This window comes from Columba livia, chromosome 2, assembly GCF_036013475.1.
Source record: "Columba livia isolate bColLiv1 breed racing homer chromosome 2, bColLiv1.pat.W.v2, whole genome shotgun sequence".
In the NCBI taxonomy this organism is placed as follows: Eukaryota; Metazoa; Chordata; class Aves; order Columbiformes; family Columbidae; genus Columba; species Columba livia.
In genome coordinates this window covers 89740392-89766045 of record NC_088603.1, presented here as the reverse complement: position 1 = coordinate 89766045, position 25654 = coordinate 89740392, and the positions used below count along the sequence as shown (strand labels likewise).

The following is a 25654-nucleotide window of genomic DNA, read 5'->3' as shown; positions in this document are numbered from 1 at the left end:
CTTTTATTCAGGGTTATCTACACCTCCTTCCCCATAGAGGGGGATGCTGGCGTCTTTTTTTCAGCCAGAACAGGATGGGTGACTGTCGCAATTTTCTTAAGAGCGCGGGTTTGTATGTGTATCATTCATGAAAGTAAACGATGCACTGCGGCAGTACAGGCAGAGCAGAGCGCAGCACAGTGAATGCTCGTTTTGAGAAAATCACACCTTTCTCATTGCGTCGAGTCTGTAGTTCCACTTCTTACAATGGAGGTCAGTCAAAAACTTGCAGTGGAGGGCACTATTACACAGCTGCTGAGATGATAAGTCTGCTGGGCTAAAGAAACCTTACACTGTCCTTTTCCCTGTTCTGTAGGGAAGGGCATGCACGGGTGGCACAAAAAAAAAAAATCAAGTAGGTCAAAGTAGTTGTTTGCTTGGCTCACAGTTATGGTCGGAACCTTGTATTCATAGCATAACCCAAATCTGTAAGGCTCATTCATGGAATGCCAAGGCAAGTAAATTGAAGGATAGAGTCACTTGTGGAGCAGATTTATCAGCTCAGTGAGTGTGAGAAACAGTGAGTGTGCCCGGGGTGGGATGTGTTGCCAGAGGCAAACCCAGCAGTTGTTTCCCTGGCAGGTCTGTTAAGAAGACTCCTCTTGCTAAAGACATGGGAAAAAGTGAGAGCAAATTGAGGTTTTTAATGATTTGCCTTTCAAATCCAGGAGTCAGTTGATTTTTCTCTGGAAACTTTAAGGATTGCCACTAGATGGTGCCTTCTGCAAAGGTGTTGCAGGCCAGCCTGCTGCAGTCACCCAGTGGATCTTCAGCAGTGATTCCCTAGCAGTGGGGAAACCTCAAGCAATCTGTAGGGTCTTGTATCTTTTCAAGCTTTTCTGTGGCAACTGGTAGGCCTTAGTTTTCCTTTTATTGGTGTGGCAGTACAGGTGTATCATATAAACTGGAACTTGAAGCTCTGTTGGTCCTACATAGACTCATGAGGCATATCTCAGGAGGTGCAAACTTGTCTGAATAGTAACCATACAATTAGCATAAGGTGGGATGGTTTGATCACAGTTTATTGCTCAAGCTGAGTCTTTGCATTTCGATTTCTCCAGGAAATGACAAGTTACTTGGAGATGGAATCTGGTATTCTGATGAAGTGACAATATTGGTTTCAGTTTCAGCTTAGAGACTTCAAAGGGGTACACCTTTATTTGCAGATCCACATGGAATTTGGCCCCAAGTGACCGCAGTTGTCTTTCACATTGGTTTGGAAGCACTTAAACTGACTTTCTGGCACACAGAGCTTAAGCTTGTAGACTAGTGCTTACAACAGTGAGTACAGACGGGTATTTCTGTTTATTTTACGTACGCAGTTACCGCACCCAAGTAATCAAGTTATAAGCAACAAAACAGGCATAGATGCCTGACAAGTCATTTTTCATATGCAATTACCTACTTTGTGCTTGCAGTCACAGTAACAGTGTAGGAGTTGCTTAGAAAAACAAAAAGGATTTGATTCCTTTTCATTAGGATCATTATCATAAATGATGGGGCAGGAGATGCAGGTCTAGCTATGCCACTTTGCTCCTCTTAATGCTTAGTGCTTCTGTGTTTATAGGCGCCTTCAAGAAGAGGAACAGCAATTCAGAACATCGTCTTTGCCGGCCATCCCAAATCCCTTCCCAGAACTCTGTAGCCCCGCAAGCTCTCCAGTGCTGGCCCCAGGATCTTTACCTCAGAGTCAACCTGCTAGTAAGCATGTGAGTATGGGACGAAGCTTTGGGTCATCCGTTAGCGTTCAAACCTGCGGTGGACTATTTCATTTTGGAGGCAGAAAGAAAGTTTCCAGGTAACTAGGCACACTTGTAGGCTTTGTGTGAGTAGGGCAGCACTGGCCGAGAGAGTGTCTTTAAACGGATTTCAGACCTTATTTAAAAGATTTGTAAGAATGAAGTGTAAAAGTTAAGCAAGTCTCTTTCAGGTATGTGCATATTGTGAGTGAAGCAGTAATGCTTAATATCTTTTAGATTTTGTTATCCAAGGTAATGACTTACTAATTCACAAGTCAAGTTAATTAGCTTGGAGTTGGAGGATCTGTGCATGTTATACTGCTGTCACAAAGACACTGAACAGTTGTTTTCTTGAAGGACATAGTGCTGCTTTATTTTGCTCTTTTTCATGAGGCTGCTCAAAAAGCAAAATCATGTTCTTAGAGCATGTAACTAGACACAGCTCCTTGTAATGGGACTTAAGGGGAGTACTGTCCCATGGGAAGATGGTAGAGTGGCTCTCTGGGTTCTTGCTGGTGAAGCACAGACCGAGCTCCCACATGGTCCAGAGCAATAACCTCACAGTGCCACTGCAGACAGTTTTTCTTCTCTGTCCTACTCTACACTCTGAGAAATAATCATCTTGTTTTGTATTGAACCTTGAGCACGTTTAAAGAGTAAAGCTGGGCTCAAAAGCCTTTGGTTTGTAAACTGCACTGGCTTATTTGGGGAAGAAGAGACGGGTTGCTCTTACTGGCTGTTGGCTTAGGACAGTTCTGTGCTTGGGCACCCACAAGTGTGATGATGTTCTGTATCACTGCTCAGTTTGTAAGTAGCTCCTGCGTCTGTTCTGAATGATAAAAGGGTTTGGGTGGACAGTTCAGCTACAAGCAGTAGACCCTAATGTACACACCCTCGCATCTTCTGTACTGCTTTACATCACCATGAAAACAGTCTGCTTTCTTGAAAGACAATGCATCCTCATTGGTTTTAATGTGTTTCCTATACGTACAAGACAGATAACCAAATCATGCCCTAGGAAAAAAGATTGAGTCCTCCCCTTGGGAATTCAGCAGAACCTCATCAGAGGCCTGGGTACTGGCTAAGCAGAGAGGCTGTTTTGCCAAGGGAGTGCTAATCTGATTCCAGGGAGGCAAAACAAGGGGTAATTCTGCCTCCTGGCACTTGCTGACAGGATAGCAGTGCAGCTGCCTGAGACCAGCTGAAGTTGCTGAGGAACCTACATTTGCCTTTCCAAATAGTCCCCAGGGTCAGGGATTCTTTGCCCATTAGCTTTGTATTTTCCTAGAATTAACCCAAGCCACCCTAAAGATCACTCTGTAAAGCATTAAGAACCCTAAATGATCTGTGCATCAGTTTTCGATGGAATTTAGAAGCTAGTGGTTTAACAGCACATAAATATAAAAATATATAAACCCCAAACTTTTAATGTACACAAGAAGATGGCTATAAAAGCAGAATAAAAGGAGATTTTTTTTTTCCTAAATTTTACGTTATAATTTAAAAACAGAACAAACACCACCACCCCCCCCTGCCCTGATCTACCTAATTTCAAAATGGAATGTTTTCACAAGCCTTTTGAAAGCCTAAAATGAAATAAATGTTTATATTGCTTAGGTATGCTTGCTGCTGAAGTTTTTAATCAAAGACAATCCATCACAGTGGTAAAACCTTTGAGTATGTGAGACGAGGTAAAGCCTGTTGGACAATAGTGGATTCTTCTGTAGATGTAGATACACTGTTTATTGACTGATGGTGGGCAGATGAGCAACACGGGCTCACAGTGAGAGGATAGTATAGTATTCTTTTCTTCTCTAATGAATTATTTTCCTCTCTTTAATAAAGGAGTAGAGGAATAGAACTAAAAAAAAAAACCCTCTAGTTTTGAAGTATTGACAGACAAAAGTAAGAAAAGTGAGTAGGTTCGGTTTCTTCATGAAGGAAGAAAACTTATTTTTAATACTTCAAACGTGGAGTGTTGCTGGATAACAATCTGTGTGTTCAGCCTCCTCATAGGATGGTAGTTGTGTTTAATCCAGTTCTAATTCTCTTCAATAGAGTCTGCCAAGTATCCTGAATAAAAAATGAGTAACTTAAGAAATATTATACATCTTTCCAACTTCATCCCATGAAAAGAATATATAGTTTGGGAATTTAGTAAATTATTTTAAGATGTTTTTGCTTAGATAAGCATCCATACATACAACATAAACTACTGGTTAACAAAATAAGTGATGAGTTTAGTTAAAGGACTGCAACAGCACATTGTAATGGCTGGCAGTTAGTGAAAATGAGCTATGTTTCAAGAAAAAAGTATAACTACAATGTTAAATGTAAACCAAGGTTAAACATAATGATGCTTCCTTTAAGGTTCTCTGCTTGCACATTATAAACAAGTATTAGAACTGGAGATTGGAGTGAGCCATTCTGACTACACGGGATAGATGAGGTGTTAGTGAAAAGCAATTCCTTTCATGCCTCTCGAGCATTTGTGGGTAAATAGGCAAATAGTGGTTCCTGCTGGCAGTGCTGCAGCTCTGATCACACAGGGCATCGCGGCACACGCGTGACATGGAGGAAATGTTGTTGCCTTTGACAGCTCGTATCTAGGGGACCTGAGAGGGACCCAGGTTAAAGTAGTCTTAGGGGAATTCAAAAAGGAGTGGATATTTTGTTTGCTGATCCTGTGGAACGGTGAGTGGTCACTGGGAAACTGGGATGTCTGAGACAACTTCATAAGAAACAAAGTGTCATTATTATTGTTCCTTGTGGAACAACTCTGTCTTATTTTCTAATAATTTAAAAATACACCTCTGCAATGATAAGACCTAGTAGTGGTTATGCAAGAGGACTTTAAATATCTGATGGTGTTAGACACAGATGAATCTCACGTCATATTGCCAAGCCTTGGGCATAAAGAAATGCCACTTCTGTCCCAAGTTCTACTGAATTAAAACTTTTTTCTGGTGTATTGTTCCATATATGAGAAAGATGCACAAGTGAATGAAAGACTGAGTGAAGGAGATCTCAGGTCGTAAAGCCTAAATTATATTTGCAGATGAAAAAAATGGATGTTGCTGTTTTGCATATGCAAAACTTTATTTGCTTAGTTGGAGCTTAAGACGTATATTTCTTCACAGTATCACAGTGTTTGGGATTGGAAGGGACCTCAAAAGATCATCTAGTCCAATCCCCCTGCTGGAGCAGGAATGCCTAAGTGAGGTCGCACAGGAACATGTCCAGGCGCGTTTTGAATGTCTCCAGAGAAGGAGACTCCACAACCTCCCTGGGCAGCCTGTTCCAGTGCTCTGTCACCCTCACTGTGAAGAAGTTTTTTCTCAAATTTAAGCGGAACCTCTTGTGTTCCAGCTTGATCCCATTACCCCTTGTCCTATCATTGTTGGCCACCGAGAAGAGCCTGGCTCCATCCTCATGGCACTCACCCTTTATATATTTATAAACATTAATGAGGTCCCCCCTTAGTCTTCTCCAAACTAAAGAGACCCAGCTCCCTCAGCCTTTCCTCATAAGGGAGGTACTCCACTCCCTTAATCATCTGGTTGCCCTACGCTGGACCCTCTCCAGCAGTTCCCTGTCCTTCTTGAACTGAGGGGCCCAGAACTGGACACAATATTCCAGGTGTGGTCTCACCAGGGTGGAGTAGAGGGGAAGGAGAACCTCTCTCGACCTACTAACCACCCCCCTTCTAATACACCCCAGGATGCCATTGGCCTTCCTGGCCATAAGGGCCAGGAAGGCCCAAGTATCTTGTTGAGATACTTTTGATCCTTTTAATTATTTTTTTCATGCAGTTGCCACTGCTATTTTTAACAAGTGGTTCGCAATTTTGCTTATGCACTGCTCTGCATTTATTTCGTGCTTTTTCTTGTCTCAGCAAAGAAAGGTGAAATCAGTAAAACAGTGAAAAACAGCTGTAATAAACCTTTCTTAAATTTTTGGAGTAGTTTCTTTTTTGTTTTCTCCTGATGATGAAGTCTTATTCAAAGAAGTGCAAGTCACGAATAATGTATTTTTTTTAAATATATTTTCTGGGATCTGCTGGGTAATGGTACTGATTTCACCACAGCAAGAAGTGGGATGCCACCTCTAGCTCTGCTGCTTATAAAGCTGACGGCTGCTGGAGCTTCCCCAGCTGTTCCCCGGAAGACCAAGAATGGGGAGAAATAATGAGTCTTCTGTACCAGCACAAAACTAAAACCACATGTAGGCAAATGGGATAGTTATTTAATGGGAGCATCAATATGTCAATCTGGGAGGTAAAACTGGAATGTTAGGCTTATTGAAATCATTGCAGATTTTGCAATCTTCTCTGCTTTAGAAAAAAAAAAAAAGCCTAAATTAAAATATTTTGTACATACTTTTTTTTTTTTTTTTTTAAGCTCATAGGTTGAGTAACCAGCCCATAATTTAGTAGTAAAAGATTTAGATGGGAAATAGCCGTGACCCTTTAGGTGACATTTTGAAGGCTATCCTGCACTGAAGCAGCCTCCACAGTGGCGGGGTCTGGGCTCATACGGTTGTGTGACCAAACACGTCTGGTGGTAGAGCTTAAGAAATTACTTGCAATTAAACAGACATGCGCTCCTTGGGAGTTCAGCTCTACGGTCCCTTATTACAGTTCTGCAGGTGGAAATAGCCCGCTTTGAGCCATTTTACAGTGAGAAATATTAGATGTCAACCTGTTGATAGTGAAGGGCATGTGGTTCTGAAAATGATGGCACCACTAAAGTTTTGTAACGTGGTCAACCAGACGGTGGGTACCTGGGTGAAAAGTACCAACTTGCTGTGTTATTGAGCCAATAGCTGTTTCAGCTCCTGGTGGGCTGAGTGGGACATTGCAGATGTCTCATGTTTGGAGAAAGCATGAGTGTTCAAGCAGTAGCTGCCAAAAACCTCTTATGTTCTTGAGTGGAGAGCAGCATTGTCCTTGAGTTTGGGCATGAGGAGGCTGGTGGGAGAGCGTCTACCTGATCAGTGCATGCCAAGCGTTTTCTCCTTCATCGTGTGCCTTTGTCCTCTCAGTGCCACTGTCACCACAGAGCCTGGCTGCGAGCTGGGAGAAACTTTAGACCTCTGTGAGCATGTAGGTGCTCCCACTTTCCGTGCTGGGAAGGGCAGGTAAAGGTGAGAGCAGAAAAGACACTTTTTGGGTGGCACCACGGGGCACTGCAAGACCATTTGATATTTTTTTCCTCTCTGTTTTCCCCACATCTTTGTTCGTAAAATGCATGTGCACCTACAAACATGGGATCAGCCCATGTCTGAGGGGGACAGTGATTGTGGGCTGGGAGAAGGGACAGCTGAAAGTTTTTAAAACATCATTTACTTAACAATATAAATATGTTTGTCTAAGAAAAATGGAAACCAAAAAGTTACATCAAACCAAGACCAAATATTTGTCCAAAAGATTGCTAAAAACTTCAGACAGCTAGGTTACCGCTAATTGAAGTCCATCTTTGTGTTGCTGGTATAAACTAAGAACTGGTTGGTAAGTTAGGTTATAATTTCTGGTTGTGTACAAATATTTTGGAAAAAGCATGCAATAATTACATGTAGGTCACTGCAATGCCACAGGATATTAGGCTAAAGTATCTTGTGTGAGTCAATGAAGCTTTCAACTGTAAAAATAGGGCAAATTTCTCACATCCCCCCTCTATACAGCCCAGGCAAACTTCCAAATAGCAGTTTGATGTACCAAAATTATTTACTCTTTTATAGCAAATTAAATTCACAAATGGGTATGAATTAATGCCATTCTTTTTTTCCAGATTTAGTTATCCTTCAAGGCAACTCCTGTAAACAGGCTTCTTAGTTTTAATTGTTTTAATTACATGCTATAATGCACTTCTAGTTTTTTTTTCTTCCTGTAAAACATTTCTATTAAGCTCTTTTGAAGACAAGGATGTTGATTTCCAACAGAGAAGCCGTATAAAAATATGTGCTTCTTTATAATGAAAACTTTCTGTACTAAGTTAGGTTTCACATGTGTGACAGCATATTTTATACTTAATCCTGCGGTTGAATAACATTTAGCAACAAGACATTTTGAAAATAAATACTGACATCAGATTGAATCAACAGGACTTTACTTTCTCTTAAGAGGCCAAATCCTGTAGTGGGATTAATCTGGACAATTTTTTAGGTCCAGGTCCAGGCACTCCCTTTGCGGTTTTATATGTATCTGTCATGGTATATCATGTTGTTTTTCTCAGATCTTTATTTGAAGCATAGTGCTTAAACTAAATAAGTAATATATAGATCGCTCTGTGGCGTGTTTGATGCCTTTCTTTATGGAAGTTGCTATTGTGTTTGGGAAAAATTGGGAAAGATCAGGCCTCTGCTGCAGGGCTGTGATCTAACTGTATTAAAAAACAAACAAGAAACCAGGCCTTGCGCTTCCTGGGTGCCTTTTTCTTGTTTGGAGGTATAGCATTTTCATTTTCCCTGCTCTAAACGAGCTAAATGTGATGGACAGTCTAGGAAAGACGTTGCATTACTTGTCATCTTGTCCCCTGTGTCACGCGAACATCTTGTCCTGTTACTCCTGAAGAAACCAGGGTGGGTGAGCTCACGTGGTTTTGAAAGTCTCATTTGCTCATTACTGCAGAAGAGAGTAACGAATAACTGAAGACTAATGAGTCTGCTGGGCTAAGCTGGAGACAGACAGTCCCCAGTCCTGTCAGTGCTGGGCGGTCGGTGGGTCTGCAGGCTTTTCAGCTGGAGCCCCACACGTGGCCTTGGGTGTCAGCATGAAGTCAAAGCTGCTGTTTCTCCTTCCATGTTACAGCAAGAAGTTCAGTGGTAGAAAGACATGAGTCTCTTCATTTGTGCTTTTGGGTAGTGCCAGAACAGTAGTAGTTACAGTCCCAACATGAATTACTGGAAATATTAAGGGCACCTCACGCTCAAACCCGAAAGTATGTTATTTGTTGGGATTTTTTGTTTGTTTTTAATGACACAGATCTGGCCACACTCCCGGGAGCGTTTTGGCTCCCTATCCATAAGCGATGCTCCGGCAGTGGATGTTGTAATTTCATAGCGTGGTTGGGACCGGCGGCAGCGTGCCGGGGCACGCGTTGCCCGGCCAAGGGTGGTCTGGCACACTCCGAGGGACTGGACCAGCCCGACCCAAACCTGCCCTACTGTGCCACACCAGGTGTTCAGCCACACAGTAATGCTTGTGGTTGTTTTAAAAAGCTGTTTTGCACTAATAACACCATTTCGATTAACCTTTAGGACTGCCTTTCGTAAACACTGAGCAGCCTGTAGTCTAAACTGCAGTAACTGTGAGCTAGTCTGTTCACACTAGATTTTTGTGTGTGCATCTCGGTTACGCGTGCCCTTGCATATTTTTGTTGCGCAATGTTATTCTTGCTATATTTTATTGATGGTGCAGTGAGAATATAACTTAGCTGTTTTATGCTTTGATTAGGAACTGACAAAACTGAGAAGCTATCAGGCGGGACAGTGTGGGGAAAAAATGGGAAAATGTAACATGAGAGAAATGCTAATTCTCTGTGTGCCTAGCGAGGCAGGCAGGAGTGGGTTTGGGTGTAAACATCAGTGCAGTAGGGAATTTAAAAACAAACAAACAGAACTATATTGAGTGACTGTAATTATACCATAAGTGAATGGTTGAAATGAATCAGAGATGTCATAACTTCATACTGATAGCCTTTAAGGAGTCGCTCAACATAGTGGGAATAGCTATGCTGTCTCAGCTCTCCCTGCTGTCGGGAATCGAGGTGTGAGTTTGGGTCAACTTTAGACATTTTGGATAGAAACCTTTTTAGACCTCTGCCACCCAGTAGGACAGATGCAAGGAAGCACCAACTCATAGGTCAGAACCTCTGCTGCGTATCCTACGTGACCTTGCGGCACCACGTTGCTGCCGGCAACTGGTGGGTGAGTTGACCACAAGGTCCTTTCGGAGATGAGCCCAGGCAGCCCTCGCAGAGCTGTGCTGGCACCTGTGGCTGAGCTGCAGCTGATCCCCCGTGGATGCCCTGGTTTACGTAGCGCAGGATTGGGAAGACACCCAGTTTCTTGCTTGTGTGCTGGCATCTACTTCTAGGGATGGAAGGCAAAGCCAGCATTTTGTTCATTTCCAAACCATCAGCAGAGTGGTTGCTTAAGTATCAGGAGTGATGCTGTTGATTTACAGCAGGAAAAAGGTTTCTTTGGGCTTGCTGTAATTACCTGGACAGTGAACTGTGCCTGCGTTAAAGTGGAAATCTGTTTGAAATGCCTGTCTTTACTTAGGCAGTGTTTGTGTGTGGACGCATAGGGGAAGAATGAACTTCCAAGTTTGTTGGTGTGGTAATGGGATGCTTATGCATTGCTCCAGAGCTTGCAGATATGGTTTTGTTCCATTTCATGAACAGAGGGGATGTTGTTGGAATTTAATAACATTTTTACATTAGAAGAACACTGCTGAGTTAATTAAATCATTGTGGGATGAGTTTCAATTCTCTATTCTCTTGATTGATAGTCTCTTTATTGCTATCAAATTCTTATTTTATTATTCTTTTTTCTAATAGGAGTGCAGAATTACTGTACTAAAAAGATATTTTTTTTAATTAATCTAAGTACCTCCAATCGTTTGCTTCAGCCTGGCTGTAATCTGAACATTACTTACAAAACTTACATAAAAACTGAGTTTAATCTACACTTGTAAAAGGCAAGCCATCACTGATTTGGGAAAGCTACGTCACATTCTTCCGTTGGCATTAGGATTTCTTGTTCTCTCCAGTGGTAGACCATGCTGCCCTTATGTCAGGCTTACTGGAGCTGGTTTCTTCTGGTGCATTTTGGGAAGGAACAGAGTTGGAAATCCCCGCACTATGGCACGAAGCATAAGTGTTTAGGTTTCCTCCTGAGGGGTCAAAGAATAGCACTCAGAAGCAAAATGGATTGACTAACAGTGAGGACTTTGGATGTGAGATCTCACCTTGAGCACGGGATGGTTTGTGGATAAAGCAACTTTGTTTCAGCAGACTTATTATAAGTGAAGTTTAATTAAAAGCAAAGCAAAAACTGTTCTGCAGGTGGTTTTTTTCATATGGGAAAGGGGTGAGGGCAAGAGAGACCTTTAAAAGCTGTTTTTGTTTCTCACCAAACAGGTGCCACCTTAACGCACCCAGATCTTTCCAGCCACTCCTTTTATCTGCCTAGATCTCTAGTCTGGCCAGAGTGAGGAACTGCTCTGCTTTTTGGGGATATTTAGATATGGACTATACACATTCTTAATGGAAACTGCCTTACCCTGCACATACCTGGTGTCCACGGTGGGCGATGCCCATCCAGATGCACCTGGGAGCATCATCCCCAGCCACACCAGGGCAGGAGCCACTGGGCTCCCTAAACCCAGCTCAGCAGCTGCAAAGGGCCCAAGCATGGGGAAGCGGCTTCTAATGGTGGGAATGATGTCCATGCTCTGCAGCCACCAGGGAAGACTGGCTGCCTCGCTGTACGGTGACATTGCATGTGTTCTTCCTCTTGCCTTTTTGGGTTCGCTTCTAAAAACCGCACTACCCTTGCCCAAACAAGTAATGAGAGTAGGAACAAACCACTGCTGAATAAAATAATATTGCTTAAAAACAACAACAACAACAACAAAACCCAATAAATTAAGTGCATAACATGACAGTAAAGAATATTCTAAGTTAAATAACAGCATACTGATAGTAAAACACCAGGATTTAATTTACAGACAATTTGCCCTCGGGCTTCCATAAGTCATTTTTGAGCTTGTCATTGCCTGAAAGCCGTTAAGAGCAGCTAATTACTCTGAAGTAACTTCCTTGTCATTCTGTTGCTGGTCGCACTTATTTTCCCTATTGCTTACTAAAATCCACTGAAAGTGAGCCAACTACAGTATTTCCAGACCTTATAAATAGCTTCACAGATGTTTGCAGCAATTCCCATTCCCCAAGTACTCAGTTATGTAGAACAAACTAAACTGAGTCTATTCTAAACAATGGGTATCAGGTGGACAGTTCTAGCATTGAAAAATACATGCCGTGCTTCAGATTAAAAATGTTTACTGAGTTATCTCAGATTCCAAAATAGTGTTGTTTGTAACTGTGTGTATGTATATATATATATATATGAATATATGAATATGCATATATGAGAAGATGAAAAGATTGCTTGAAATACTGTCATACACCTTGTAATTGATTTAAGGAACAGCTTGAAAATATAGCTTGGCAAAGCTTTGTAAAGCTTGTCCAAGTGAGTCTGAGCCTTGCCCCTTGTGTTATAGCCTTGTCAAATAAGTGTCTCCTGATAGGCAGATTCAAATGATAACCAGCTTAAAAATGTCCTTGCTGTGTTTGAAGCTAATGTTGTTCCACTTGTAGCATTAAAAAAGTTCTAAATATATTGGAGAACCTGCGATTAATTTCCTCTTTTGTCTGCTTAACAAGAGGTGCCAGGGCTGGGTTTTACTCATGGATGTGGATCCAGTCAATGTTTTAAATGCTATTTGGTGGAAGTTTTGTTTATGCTCTTTGTTTATCTTTGAGTGTACTTAGCAATCATGATTTGCATCCTAGTCTGTGGGGGCTTTTGGTTGGTTTTTTGTTTGTTTGGTTTTACTTTTTGCTTGTTTTGTTCCTTTTTTTTTTTTTTTGTGGATTGTCTTTGTGTTGATTTTTATTATTATTACTATTATTTGTTTGTTTGTTTGACTGCACAGATGAAAAAGATAATCCAAATCTTTTGTCTGCAGAGGGAGGCTGTCATTTCAAGGGGAGCGGAGTGCTTATCAGATGGGGTAGGGGGGACAGGAGAGCAGCAGATTCAGCGCCAGGGATAGAGGATGTATATTTCTAACCATTTGTACAGTGTGACACATTTCTCAATATTTTCTAGGTTATTAATAAGTAGAGGAAATCGGGAGGCAGCAGGCTATATTTGTGCAAATGTACCTTTAGTGTAATTTCCCTTTGCTCTCAGTGAACATTTAGTTCTGCTTTACACTGCATGCGAGCTACAAATGAGCATTTGCTTGCAGGCTAATTAAGCGTAGCTTAGAGCAGTACTTAATTGCAACACTTCAGGCAATACAGAAGAACTTGGAGCCGGTCTGGCTAACAGGAAATTAACTTAGCACTCTGCCCAAGGTTGTGCTAGCTGCTGCAAGGTTTCATTGCCACTTACCCTCTCTTAAGTGCATGGAATAGCACTTGGGCAATCTCCAGACGTCACTTTTTGTCTAGGAGAAACCTTTAGGATTTAAACTACTGCAGGAAATGCTTGAAGAAGTGAGACAGGGCAAGGGCATGGTGGAGTCTTTCAGTGGGTAGGGAAATTGCTTGTGCAGCAGACGCTGGCTTTGAGTGTCTCCAGCAGTTCATCCATCGAACAGATGTCCAAACGGGTCCAAGTTGAAAGACTCTGCTATGTTGATGTATAACCATTAAAATGAAAGAGCTGAATGAACTTTATAGAAAGCTTTCTATATGTTACTTTTATCCCTTAAATAAATAAGCTAGTAGTTCTGAACATGATGCAATAAATTTTACGGCACTGTAAACAGGCTCACATCAATTTCTCCTCTTTGCCTCTTTCTCGAGCCTTCTCTAACATGCAGCTGTAAAAACTGTGGTGGTGAACTGATTCTTGTCTAGTAAAATGCTAGAGGATTATGTGCGTGCAAATGGCTTGTTTTTCCCCTAAGCCAGAGCCTTACAAGGGGTAATCGCCCTCTGTTCAAGTAGCAGCTACTAAAGAAGGGAAGACTCTAATAAAATTCCAGCAAAAATAATGTAATAAAATGTTCATAGCACCGAACATATTCACAGTGACTGCCTTCCTTTATGAGTTTGCAGCAACCTCTGCTTTCTACATAATTGATTTAATATCCTACAATTATGTCTTTTCTGAACATACATCTGCAAAGTATCTGGAGGTGCAACTTAAAGGCAATATCTGCGTATGAGTACTGATGGCACATAGAGAAATTAGTGGATTTTTTTTAACTACTTCATTATACTCTTTCTAAAATCTGTAAATGTAGGGAAGTAGAAACTATCTTTTTTTTTTTTTTTTCTCTTAAATAGCAATAAAACGTTTAAATGGAATTTCAAACCAGTAAGGGATCACTGAGTTCAAGAAATACATTAAATATTTTCTCTTCAAATATTTATAAAGTCTGAGTTGGTGGCAGCTCAGATTGCTTAGCTTAGACTTTGCATGTCAATGCAGAACTCTGACCCTGATATAAAAGGACTTCTTCTGTTGTGTACAAAACCACCTCTGCTGGTGCACAGTTTTTTACAGGGCCAGTTTTGCTGCAGTGACTTAGCAGATCTTTTGAAAGGTTGTTGGAAAGTATTTATTTTCTCTACTGAGCAATTCTCCTTCTTCACTACAACCATAATAAAGTATTTTGGGAAGGATATATTTGACTTTAGATGACATGGTTGCAAGTTAGGTTTGTATGCTGCAGCTGAACTACCACTATCTGCAAATAAGTACCTGTATTGATTGCACATTGAACTATAAAATGAGTGCATTCATACAATACAAACTCAGAGCTCTTTACCTACAACAGATAAACAGTAGGAATGGCCATGCTTTTCATACTATTTGCTATGCAGTGGTATTTTTTTTTTGGCTGCTGGAAAGTGGCATATAGACTAATAAACAGCATAGTTGTGTTTCCCAGCCATCAGTAACCCTTTCTTGAATCTCGGCTTGCAAGAAGTGGAGGTGAAAAATCTTTTAACTTTGGAGGAGGATACTGGGATTTCTTGCTGAAGATAATCTTCACTTTTTGTGTCTGACTTGGTATTGTGAGTGTTCACATTAGTGGTTGGCTTGAACTCAATGTACAAGTCACACATGGGCTTTGACACGGAGCTGGATTTAATGAGCCTTAGGTTATCAGACTCATGCTGTCAGATTCATTTGAGGCAGACGTGACAGTCCCAATCTTTTGCTGTCTTTCTGCTCAGAGACCCCTTCAGGTAGCTGCTTTCTTCATGTTAAAAACAACTTAATAGCAAGTGCTATTTTGGGAAGGTGCTGCATTCCCCATTTTGCTTGATCAGTCTCAGATCTGACCAAGGGACCTTTGTTTGTGCTCCACTCATCCCACTCTAAGTTACATTGCTCCATGCTGGGATAACAATTTCTTTACAGAATTGTACCTGTTGCTTTTAAATTTATTCCATAGTAAAGCTGAAACAAAACTTTCTAACAAATAACCACTACTGAACAAAGGTAATAGTTTTTTTTTACATTTAATGATAAAGAGACCAGGGAATGTAATATTAGGCAACCACTTATGGTAGTTTTGCACAGTGTCAAGAAATATGACCACCTTTAAACAGCCTTTGGGTGGAAGTTATTTCTGTGAACTGTAGTTCTGAAAAAGTCAAGTATTTGAGTTGCTTGTCTGGGTATCTCCAGCCAGTGGTGTGTAAGAGTACCTTTTGAGTACATTCATGCTACTTTAGGGTAGCAAAACTATAGAATATGGTAAAATGCACTGAAGTGCCTCCTTTACACTAGATACAGGGGGAACCTGAATCATTAGTGAGGACTAAATGTACTCAGATTGAGGTGGCTAGTAACAGCTGAAATGGCTACCGTGACTGTGTAGCTTTGGTGGAACACAATAGGTAGTGATGGAGAATATCCTTTCCTTTCCCCTAAGTTACTGAACTGTTTAATTAGGACCAAATCTGACCTCATTTGAGATAGGAAACGTTTGTTGACCATTCCCCTGAATGGCCAGCCTCCTCATCAGTTACTCCCCCAGCAGAAACAGCAGAGTTTGTTTATCTGGAGAGATGCTGGCAGCTGCAGGGCTGATTTTTTCCATCATCTGTTAAGTGCCAGTGAAAAATGATCAGTTTCTAACCGCATTCTTGTTTTGCACATTAAAGTCAGTGCTCTTCTGTGCGTCTCCTTGGTGTTTTAACTTCAGTATGCAGTGTTCAGACATCTGAGGTAGCCATTTTCAATAGATATCTATATCTATAGATATCTATTTAGATAGGCATCTCTATTAGATATATATATCTATTTTCAATAGATATATAAAATTTGGGGAGGGAATACAGACTTTCACGAGCAGTTACTTTTGGCCACTGGTACTTGGTACACAATAGTGATGCCAACTCCTGCAAAAATATGTATATATGTATATATTTATTCTTTTTTTAGGAACAAATGGGATTCTGTGAGAAGCAGGAGTGGGCTGGGAATCTCCTCTTCAAGAGGCAGTAAAGCCCATAGAGCAGAGTAATAGTGGGAGTTTCAAAGGTAGAGGGTTGTGGAATTGAACCACTGTTTCAGAAAATAAATGGCCTCTGATGTGCCTACTGATTTTGTGCTAGGGAAGGCTATCCTCAGCTCTTGTCTTTGGTAGAAAACCACATGCAGGGTCGACTCCCTAAATTAATAATCTTTGTAAGAGATTATCAAAATCATTAGGGTGTCTCTGACATTTTAGATAGAAAAGCTGAATTTGCCGTCACAAGGTGGTTTCCGTGTTGAATCCCAGAATGAAGCTACCTGGTAATTTATCTAAATCAGTCTATATGTATGGAAAATAAGGGTCTTCACAGAGAAGGTTAAGCTGTCAGGCTTAATGCAGCGCTATCCATGGAAGGGCAAATATGTTGTATGGCACCTAGAACAGGATGAACCTTTTAAATTAGTCTTTAAATGCAGTTTTCATGGTATAGCTTGAGTAAGTTCATGCACTGGCTGTTTTGTTACGTTTCAAAAAGTGAAATTCATGGAGTGTAATAGGTTGGCAAAGCCTCAGTTGATGTGAGCCAAGCAAACTTGTTTTTTTTTTCTGTACAGCTGGGTGTACTGAAAGAAGAACCTGCAGAACTCTGGCAACAAGCCCACAAAACCACTTATTTCTTACCAGTTACACTTCAGGCCTGATCAGCGCCTGTCATGTTGAAGGGTGTATGAGCAACAGTTGAACTGAAAATAGTTTCAGTACAGAGTAATTTTTGTTAATACCCTGCAGCTAGGCAAAATTTTTACTTTTGCCATGTGAAATCTTGTGCAACAGGATGGGGGAGCCGTGGAAGAAGCAAATGTTGTGACACTTCTCTCCAGTGTAGAAAAGGCAAGATAGATTTTTCTCCATTAAGAAACCTTATGGTGGTTATGCTAAACCACCATCCGAAGACAAAACCTTTGGAAGGTGGAAAAGGCAATAAAGGGTTCCCCATGTGTACAATTATCTCTACGTAAATGAACAGAGTGATAAAGAATGACATTTGATGAGGTCAGAAGTTTTGTGTTGGACAGTGTTAGAAATGTAGTAATAATTATTAATAGCTAATAATTAATTTTGAATTATTGCCAATTATAATTATTAATGCAATCTGCTTTTAATGGACACTTTTGACTTCAAAACAAATTAGTGTCGACCTGTATAACTATGTATTTAACCAAAGAAATTCTACATGGTGGTTGAACAGAAGAAATCTATACAATGAAATCTGAATGTATGGTACTAGTTTACATAAATGGAAGACTGCAATAAGCACATAGTTTAAAGGAAGCAGACCTTAATATTCAGTTTCATACCAAAACCAAGCTGATGGCTGGGGCAGAGGTGAGGCAAGGGAATGAGGAAAAACACTGTTTACATTCATATATATTTATTTATAAAGTTTTGTCTAGAAGAGACTATTAAATTATGTTGCTCAGGATCCTAATCTGAGATGTTTACATGTCTTTTGTTATATGTTGATCTAAGTTGTTCTTTTGCCCTTTAAACCTAGACTTCTTCAAGTTGTTCTTACATAGCTGGATCTGTTTGCCAAGTGCAGAACATTTTTTAAAAATGTTTTATTTTGGATGGGAATGAAATTAACTCACTTATGGAAATAGAAACTTCAGAATAAGAAAGATGTCCAAAGGTTGATCTACCTTCTGCCAGTCAATCTGGAAAAAAAAAAAGAGCTTGTGAAAAGGCAAAATAAACCTGGCATCAGTGCCTTTACATTCTTTTTCAGTCTCTCTGTGGCTCAGTTTAAGAAGCTTTCAATGACCTAGATTTTTCTCAGCATAATTCTTAAAGAAGATCCATGATGTAAATAAAGAGCCATCAAAATCCTTTAAAAAAACCTTGTTATTCGTGCCAGGATGGAAATAAAGTCACTAGTGTCTTTTCATGTTGGATTTCTTTAGCTTATTGCCAATAGTGTAGGGAGAGGGAGAAGAGGAAGGAGGGGAGCACACTTCAAGGTGATGTCTGGTTTATGTTATTGATAATGTATAAAAATACAGAGTCAACTCCCTTGTCATTGCCTTTCTGGGTCTTGGAAATTGTTGATTTCTCCACAGTCAGCAACAGTAGTAAGGCCACTGCTAAAAGATTTCCCATTTAATACTCTGTGGAACTGGTTTCTCGGGAGTGTCTTGTCTTATAGATTTGCCCAATATTTGGTCTTTTCCTCTACAAAGAAACTTGGCATGTGAGCTATTTGAATATAAATGTCTTTCTAATGCAGCTAATTATTTTAAATGTTTAATGGGAGTTACATGAAAATTGTTGCATAAACGTTTCAATTAGAGAAAAGGCTCGTTGATTGCATTTGTGCAAGATGTTTAATTGGGTGGACAACGCAGAATAAATACATTTGGAGATTATATCAGATCACTTACTTTTTGGGAGATGCCTATAGGGAGGAGACAGCTTTGCTTCCAATCAACTTCAAATATAAGGTAGCTTAATTGGAAGCTGACTGTGCCTTGGCAGCTTCAGAGCAGCAGTGTCTTCCATGTAAAATAATCTGAGGCAGATGCTGAATGAAGAAGTAGCATTTTGTTTCATGCAAGCTTTGGCATCAGATCTCTAGCATTATGTTATCTAGTTCTATATCAGGAATCATTTTTTTATTGTGACATTGGTTTCAGCACACTACCTTATATTTAGACTTACATGGTTAAGTTCATCAGCCTTTGAGAAACAGACTTTAAGTGTTTCTGAAACACTTAAAGGTGATTTTGAACCACTGTAGCATGGCTTGGGAAAATAATGATGAAAGATCCTACAGAAAGACCTGTTTAGGGTTCCTAAACTATGATCAAACCATTAGATATATATATTTTTTTTTTAATGCTTTTTGCTAATATTGTGGTATTTATGTAACTCTGCACTATTTATATAAGAGATTGCAGTACAGGCTAGAGAAATGGGCTGCCAGAAACCTCGTGAAGTTCAGCAAGGGCAAATACAGAGTCCTGCACCTGGGGAGGAACAACCCCAGGCACCGGGAGCTGCCCAGCTGGAAGGCAGTTTGACAGAAAAAGGACCCTGGGTATCCTAGTGGACGCCAAGTGGAACATGAATCAGCAACGTGCCCTTGCTGTGAAGGTGGCTGATGGTATCCTCGGCTGCATTAGGCAAAGCATTGCCAGCAGGTTGAGTGTGGTGATTCTTCCCCTTTATTTGGCACTGGTGAGGCCACACCTGGAGTACTGGGTCCAGTTCTGGGCTCCCCAGTACAACAGAGACATGGACATACTGGGGAGTGTTTAACAAAGGGCCACAGAGATGATTAAAGGACTGAAGCACCTCTCCTATGAGGAAAGGCTGAGAGAGCTGCAACTGTTTAGCCTAGAAAAGAGAAATCTCGAGGCCATCTTACAAATGTGTATAACTACCTGAAAGGGGGGTGCAAAGAGGACAGAGCCAGATTCTTTTCAGTGGTGCCCAGTGACAGGACAGGAGGCAACGGGCACAACCTGAAACACAGGAGGCTCCCTCTGAACATCCGGAAACACTCTTTTAACTCTGAGGGTGACTGAGCACTGGCACAGGTTGCCCAGAGAGGTTGTGAGATCTCCGTCCTTGGAGATGTTCCAAAGGCATCTGGATGTTGTCCAGGCAACGGGCTCTAGGTGGCCCTGCTTGAGCAGCGGGGGGTGGACCAGATGACCTCCAGAGGTCACTTCCACCCTCAAGCCTTCTGTGATCCTGTGATTGTTCTTAAACTTTTATAAGGGGGGGGGGGGGGGGTGAGTTAAAGGCATGATGATTTTGAAATATATCATCTCTGTGTTATGTCTTCAATATTAAGTTTGGAATTATGAGGATAAAGTTCACTGTTAATTCATATATAACTACTGAGTTTCTAAGAAGGGTAATATTTTTACTTGCCTGGTGTGCGCCAGCATTATCAACATAATCCACTCGATCATCTTGCAAGAATGCTGTTAAAATTTACTTTATGTGGGGGGATTTCTGTGTTGCATGTTTGAATCTTATTTGACCATCAACAGTACTGAAATGAAGAAATTGCAATCAAAGTATACCTAAATATCTGTGGTACTTCATAGATCAGGAAAAACAGAGAGGAGCCAGTTGTCTGATTTATAAATGCTGAGAACCTTGAGCAGAGCACTTAAAGATGATCTTTCTCATGGGAAATCCTCAGCCTTGGAGGCACTAAAAATGAAATCACTCAAATGCTTATTCAACTAATCATAAAGGATAGTACAGCTTTAGAATGAAAGATGGCCAGCTGGAAAAAAAAGATGATGGAAAACATTTAAGGGCTGTGAAATGAGGTTTATATGATTTATATGATATGATGTAGCTTTGCACTGAAATCTGTTTGATAAGTGTCAGTGGAATACAGATAGTGATGTACCCACAGAGGTGAAAGCCTGGTCCGGGAGGATGATGTGAATCGCTGGAGAGAGAGGGTGCATTGATGCCAGGGTAAGAGGAGCTGCTTTGGAACAGGTGTCTGTGTTGGTCAGCAGTAGACAGCAGTGCTCATGTCTCTGTGGTGTGACCTGTGATGGAAGATGCAGAGAGCTGGCACGGTGTGGCCTTCAGGGATGGGCTCAGGAGAGGAGTAAGGGTGGAACAGTGTGTGATGCGTCAAATTAGGCTGCTGGAAACCGTGTGGAGAAAGTGAGAGAGGAGAGGCTGCTGCTGTTCAGAGGCAGAGACGTGGCCACAGATGCTTTAAAGCAAATTGTGTGCACGTCTGCCGAACATCTTATTCACTTTAGCTCTAGCAAAGTAACCTTGTTCTTAAAAAGTTGGAGTGAAGGCTGCAGACTTCCAGCCAAATAATACTGTCTATAATGAGCTAACTACTTCGTATTTGAGCTGCTGCTGCTCCAGGAATTAGTGCTTGGAAACCTCGGTACACCTAGACAATAGGGGAGAGCTTCTAGAGGATATTGTTGTAAGATTGTAGAGAGGACCATTTAGTTGCCTTTGTTTCTCAGTGTCTGGTAAAAACTACTTGAATCGTTTCAGTTCCTAATAGGCTGTGTTCAGATACTAAGCTCTCTGTTTCTATAATGTCATGTATTGCTTGTTCGGCATCTTTTTAATTAGTGACATTTTATTTAGTCCAAATTAAATATGCCAGATGTAGCTGATTTAGTGGCTAACAATGATGAGTGAGGGGAGGGAGAGCTAACATTATATAGCCGTCTGTTCTCAGGGAAGTTGTGTGCTGCCTTTTTTTTTTTCATTTCTAGTTCTACAAGAGAAGTTGGAGTGGTAACCATGGCAGCAGGGAATTTGTCCCTGTAAGCTCAGCGAAGGGTTGGGTTGTGTGGTTGTGTTTTTTTATGTTGTGTTTGTTTTTTTGTTTGTGGTGCCCCTACTAGGAGGAAAGGGTGTGCAAAACGGTCTGGAGAAAGCCCTGGAGAGGGAACTTGGAGTAGATAAGTCAGAAGCACTTGCCGTGGAGTTAAAACTCGTGCGTTGGTGCTGCCGCGGCGTGAGGGGATGGACGGGTGCAGCCGTGAAGCGGAGCAGTGAGAGACGTGAAAAATTTCTTGGTAACTTGGTCTCACTACACTAGGTGTCTCGGGGCAGGGTGGTTAGACACTGTGTGCTCATTAATCTCACATGGTTGTGTTTGGGTTTTCTCCAATATTTTTCTCACTTTTTTTCCACTGAAAATGAGTAATTCTTAGCAGGTTGGGAGTGAGATTTGCACGGGGCTAGCTGCATTCAAGAGAGAAAATCTAGCTTAGTCATGATGACATAACCCCAGATTTTGCGTCAGCCCCAGAAACATTTGATCTGTCAGTCTTTGAGGGAAAACCATTGTTTGATGTGTAAATTTACTGAAAAATAAACAGCAGAGCAGTTTTATGGAGCAGTTTCCTATTAAAGCAGTTGCTGAAAATGAGAATTATGCACACGCTGAAGAAAGGATAACGTGAGCCCTCCTCTCCCACTGACATAACTTCTCCTGGGTTGAGATCTGCAGGGGGTTCATTCTGGCCACACAATCGATGCTTACGCAGTTGCGCAGAAACACGCTCCCAAGGCGAGCAGCTCTGTTAAAAGCATTTATTGTGTGCGCATGACAAACTGACCCATAAAACATCCTGAATGTTGCAGGCAGCAACAATTAGCTGATACTGGCTGCTTGAAATCACCGGCTTCCAGAGCCGGTGGCTGGGTAGATGGGAAGTTGAGCAATATTGCTGAATACTGTACAGTGAGGGGACAGCTGATGGCTGGGCATTAGGGATGCTTTGCCACGCTGCTGTAGTTAAGCCTGTCACCCACTTGTTATAAAGCACCCCTGTTTTATTGTCAGAGCAGTATGAACTCAGCCATACTGGGGAAAACTTGTGGGTTACGACTGATGCTATGAAAATGCAGGAAATTTATATTTCCAAGGTGTGTTTGACCTTTTGGGATTTTCAGCTCATGAAGGCTGTGAGTTTCATAGTGTATTTATACTTCAGATTTTCATCATTAAATGATCTTTGAGTGCCTGTAGGTTATAGCCAGTCTTCGTTAGGAGTCTTTCTCCATGTTTTGCCTTTTCTTCTATTACCTTTTTCACTGCCCTGAGTTGCTCTCATCTTCGTATTTTCAGTGCTATACCATACTTGATTCTTCCCCAGATCAAGCTATGTGTATTCAGTTCATAGAGTTTTTCTTAAAACATTTCATTTTGTTCATTTCCAGCTTTGCCCTCTTTACTGTCAGCTTTGGTGTAGCCTGCCTAGTCTGACATGTCAGTGATGGTTCATTGGGATGTGGAGGGGAATAAAGGGGCTCTTGTAAAGACAGATAATTGATTATTTTATTTATTTTATTTTATTTTATAAGTCTAGTGCACCTCTGTATGTGTTGTGAAAACTTTTTATCCTGCTGTTGTCAATTCTGGCAAGACTTGTCAGATTTAGGAGCTGGGGCTTCAGCTAAGAACTTGTTTTCATTATTTTTTAAAATTAATTTTAGTCTTCAAGACTGCAGAGAAAACCTTGGGAACTCTGCATGTTCAAGTACCAGGGAACAAACTCACAAATCCTTAAATCCTTGGCTTTTTCAGTCCTTGTGATACTTTTTCTGGGAGCAGGGAGGAAGAAACAGGAGTGAGAAGAGGGGATATGTTTGTCTTCCTCTGCTTTGCTTTCTAAGTTTGTGATTTCTGTCCAGCTCTGCATCTTACACTTGCTTAGGTTCCTTTGGTACTAGAATAGGTAAACTGGATTGCAGTTGCTCAAGACAAATTTAATAACTACTGGTTCTTAAAATAATGTGTTTGTTTTGTCATGTCTGGCTGTTCCAAATACAGCTTATTTTACATCGTCTCTGATTGTTTGGCTGTTGTTTTATTCCTCCTACTACATCAAGCACAGTCAAACTCCCAGGGTTCCATTGTATCAGATAAGAGACAGACACTGCCTGAAAGGTTTTCCCATGCATTAAAAATGCACATATTTTCAAATACTAATCCGCATTTTCCAAAGATGTCTTTCAAAATGGTCTCTGATGCCTTTCCTAATAAAACGTGGCTGGACAGGTGCAGGCAAGTGGAGGGCTGGAGCCAAGTCCAGCTGTGTATACAACCCTTAGCGGTGTCCCTGCTTTCTGTTCTGCAACCTCTCTGTTCTTTTCCCCTCGGAAAAGCGTGCAAGGGAAAGGGGAGTTTTGTGGACTACCCATGTAGAAGTTGTACTTGGACAATAGTAAATCAAAGTGAGGAGTCAACTGAATGTTGCCAGACCCTGTGCTGAAATGGGTCTCTGGCTCATAGCGTGGTCTGGGCACTCGGATGGCAAGTGCCTCAGCTGCAGTTGTCACAGTGTCCTACTGAGAAAGAAGGAGCCATCCAAGTCTTCAGGACCTGCACCATTTTTCTAAATCCTATGGGAAGCTGCTCCCCAGAGCCTTGTTGCGCTGTCTGCCAAGCTTCAAATTAATGTGGTTCTTGTGGTTGAAAGCCTGTGCAGCAAAGAAGATGTGGTAATAATTTCTTTTCTACAGAGTAATTTATAATGGCAAAACAATTTAAAATACTCAGTAACTAGCTTGGTTACTTAAGAATTTTAATCAAGAAATTGTTATGGTTTTTCTTTGTATTACCCTTTCTATGGTTGTTAGTGACTTAAATTGTGTTTGCAAAAACTTTTCTATTAAACCTTTCTCTTGGAGCAAATTCAGACGATAAATAATGCATTCTGTAAGCACAGCTGAAGAAGATTGCAAACTATCTAGGATAAATTGCACAGTAAAATACATGAAAGATAAAGGTTAATGCCAGCAACATCACTTAATGTGTTTCATTACATAACCAAAGGAGTGTAACAGTGCCTGTAACTATTTATTTTTCTTTTCCATACATAAAGGATCTCAAAACTAGGAAGGATTTTTGCATGAAAAGCAATTGCTGTTGGGAGGAGCTGTGTGGTGAGAAGGGAGCTTATTCACAGACTTATAATGAAAACTAATGGCAAATGCTGGGTGGGGGACGATGCAGAGGAAGAAGAAAATGTGAGCTTGTCCATGCTGTGACCACAGGAAGAGCCTGGACCCCCAGATTTGGGACTGGGTGAGCTGGCTGTTGTTGGGCTGCCTTCTTACTGGTGTGGACTGGTACTCTTCTCAAAGGCTCCCCAACCTGCTTCCCAAGCTTGCTTTCTTCCAGCATCCTGCAAATACCCGGAAGCTTCAACAAAATTCATAAAGGCCTACTGTTACTCTTGAAAGGACTGAAAATTAGCCTTTCACCTTTCTTTTACCTAAAAATGAGAGGCAAATGAGGAATTGAGGGGGAAAGACGTGAAAATGTCAAATGGGTCAAATGATTTATCTGAACATGTGAGCATTAAACCAAAGTGGGAAGGTGTGAAACAGTTTTGGAGATACTGTCACAAAATCAGTATATTGTCTGGTTTTAGGTATGTATCACCTAAAACTGCATTCTGCTATTTATTTGTAAAATATGGAAATTATAGGGTAGCAACTTAGAGTTTCCAAACCTTCAGCCTCTAAGTATGTGAACACATGTTGGAATAAATCTTTTGTTCACGCAGGCAGTGGTTATGTCTTGAGAACGTGCTCTGTGTACAGTATTTTCTTAAAAGTACATTGCACAGTTAACACCTTTTTATGTAAACAGCTGATATTTTTGAAGAGGCTTCGATGCAGTTGCTATACAAGCCTAATTCTATACAGAGGGCATTAATACTTTAAGTTTTGAGAAGAGAGAAACAGATGAGTACAGACTTCATCCAGTGTCTCCGTAATAAGTAACCATTTTCACATGTAGTTTTTAATAGGAGAAGGAAAAGTTTTGGCTTATTTTTACAATATTTGGGGTTTACGTTTTATTTTATTTGCTCATTGTATATGTTCCTTTAAACGTGCTTTGTGTATATGCAACATCACACAATTTGCTTTTTCTTTTTTTTTTTTAAAGCTCAAATGTCAACAATTGCAGTGTGTAATTATGCCAGTAGTGCAGAGAGACATGTTTGCTTGATTAGTCACCGCAGCCTGAATTCAGCCAATATAGCTTACGGCATCCAGCTGAAGTCCGGAGCCAGGAGCCTGGATTCCCTCTGCAGCCAGCAGAGAGACA

General features: G+C 41.0%; 1 protein-coding gene across 8 annotated transcripts in view; it reads left to right on the top strand.

The window, feature by feature from the left end:
- Nucleotides 1-25654, top strand: part of GRB10 (growth factor receptor bound protein 10) — a 148387-nt gene that overhangs the window by 91003 nt on the left and 31730 nt on the right. For all 8 annotated transcript variants that reach the window (XM_065052773.1, XM_065052771.1, XM_065052776.1 and 5 more), the window contains one exon: nucleotides 1607-1748. In XM_065052773.1, the coding sequence (XP_064908845.1) occupies nucleotides 1607-1748 (142 nt within the window). The remainder of the gene's footprint in view (nucleotides 1-1606; nucleotides 1749-25654) is intronic.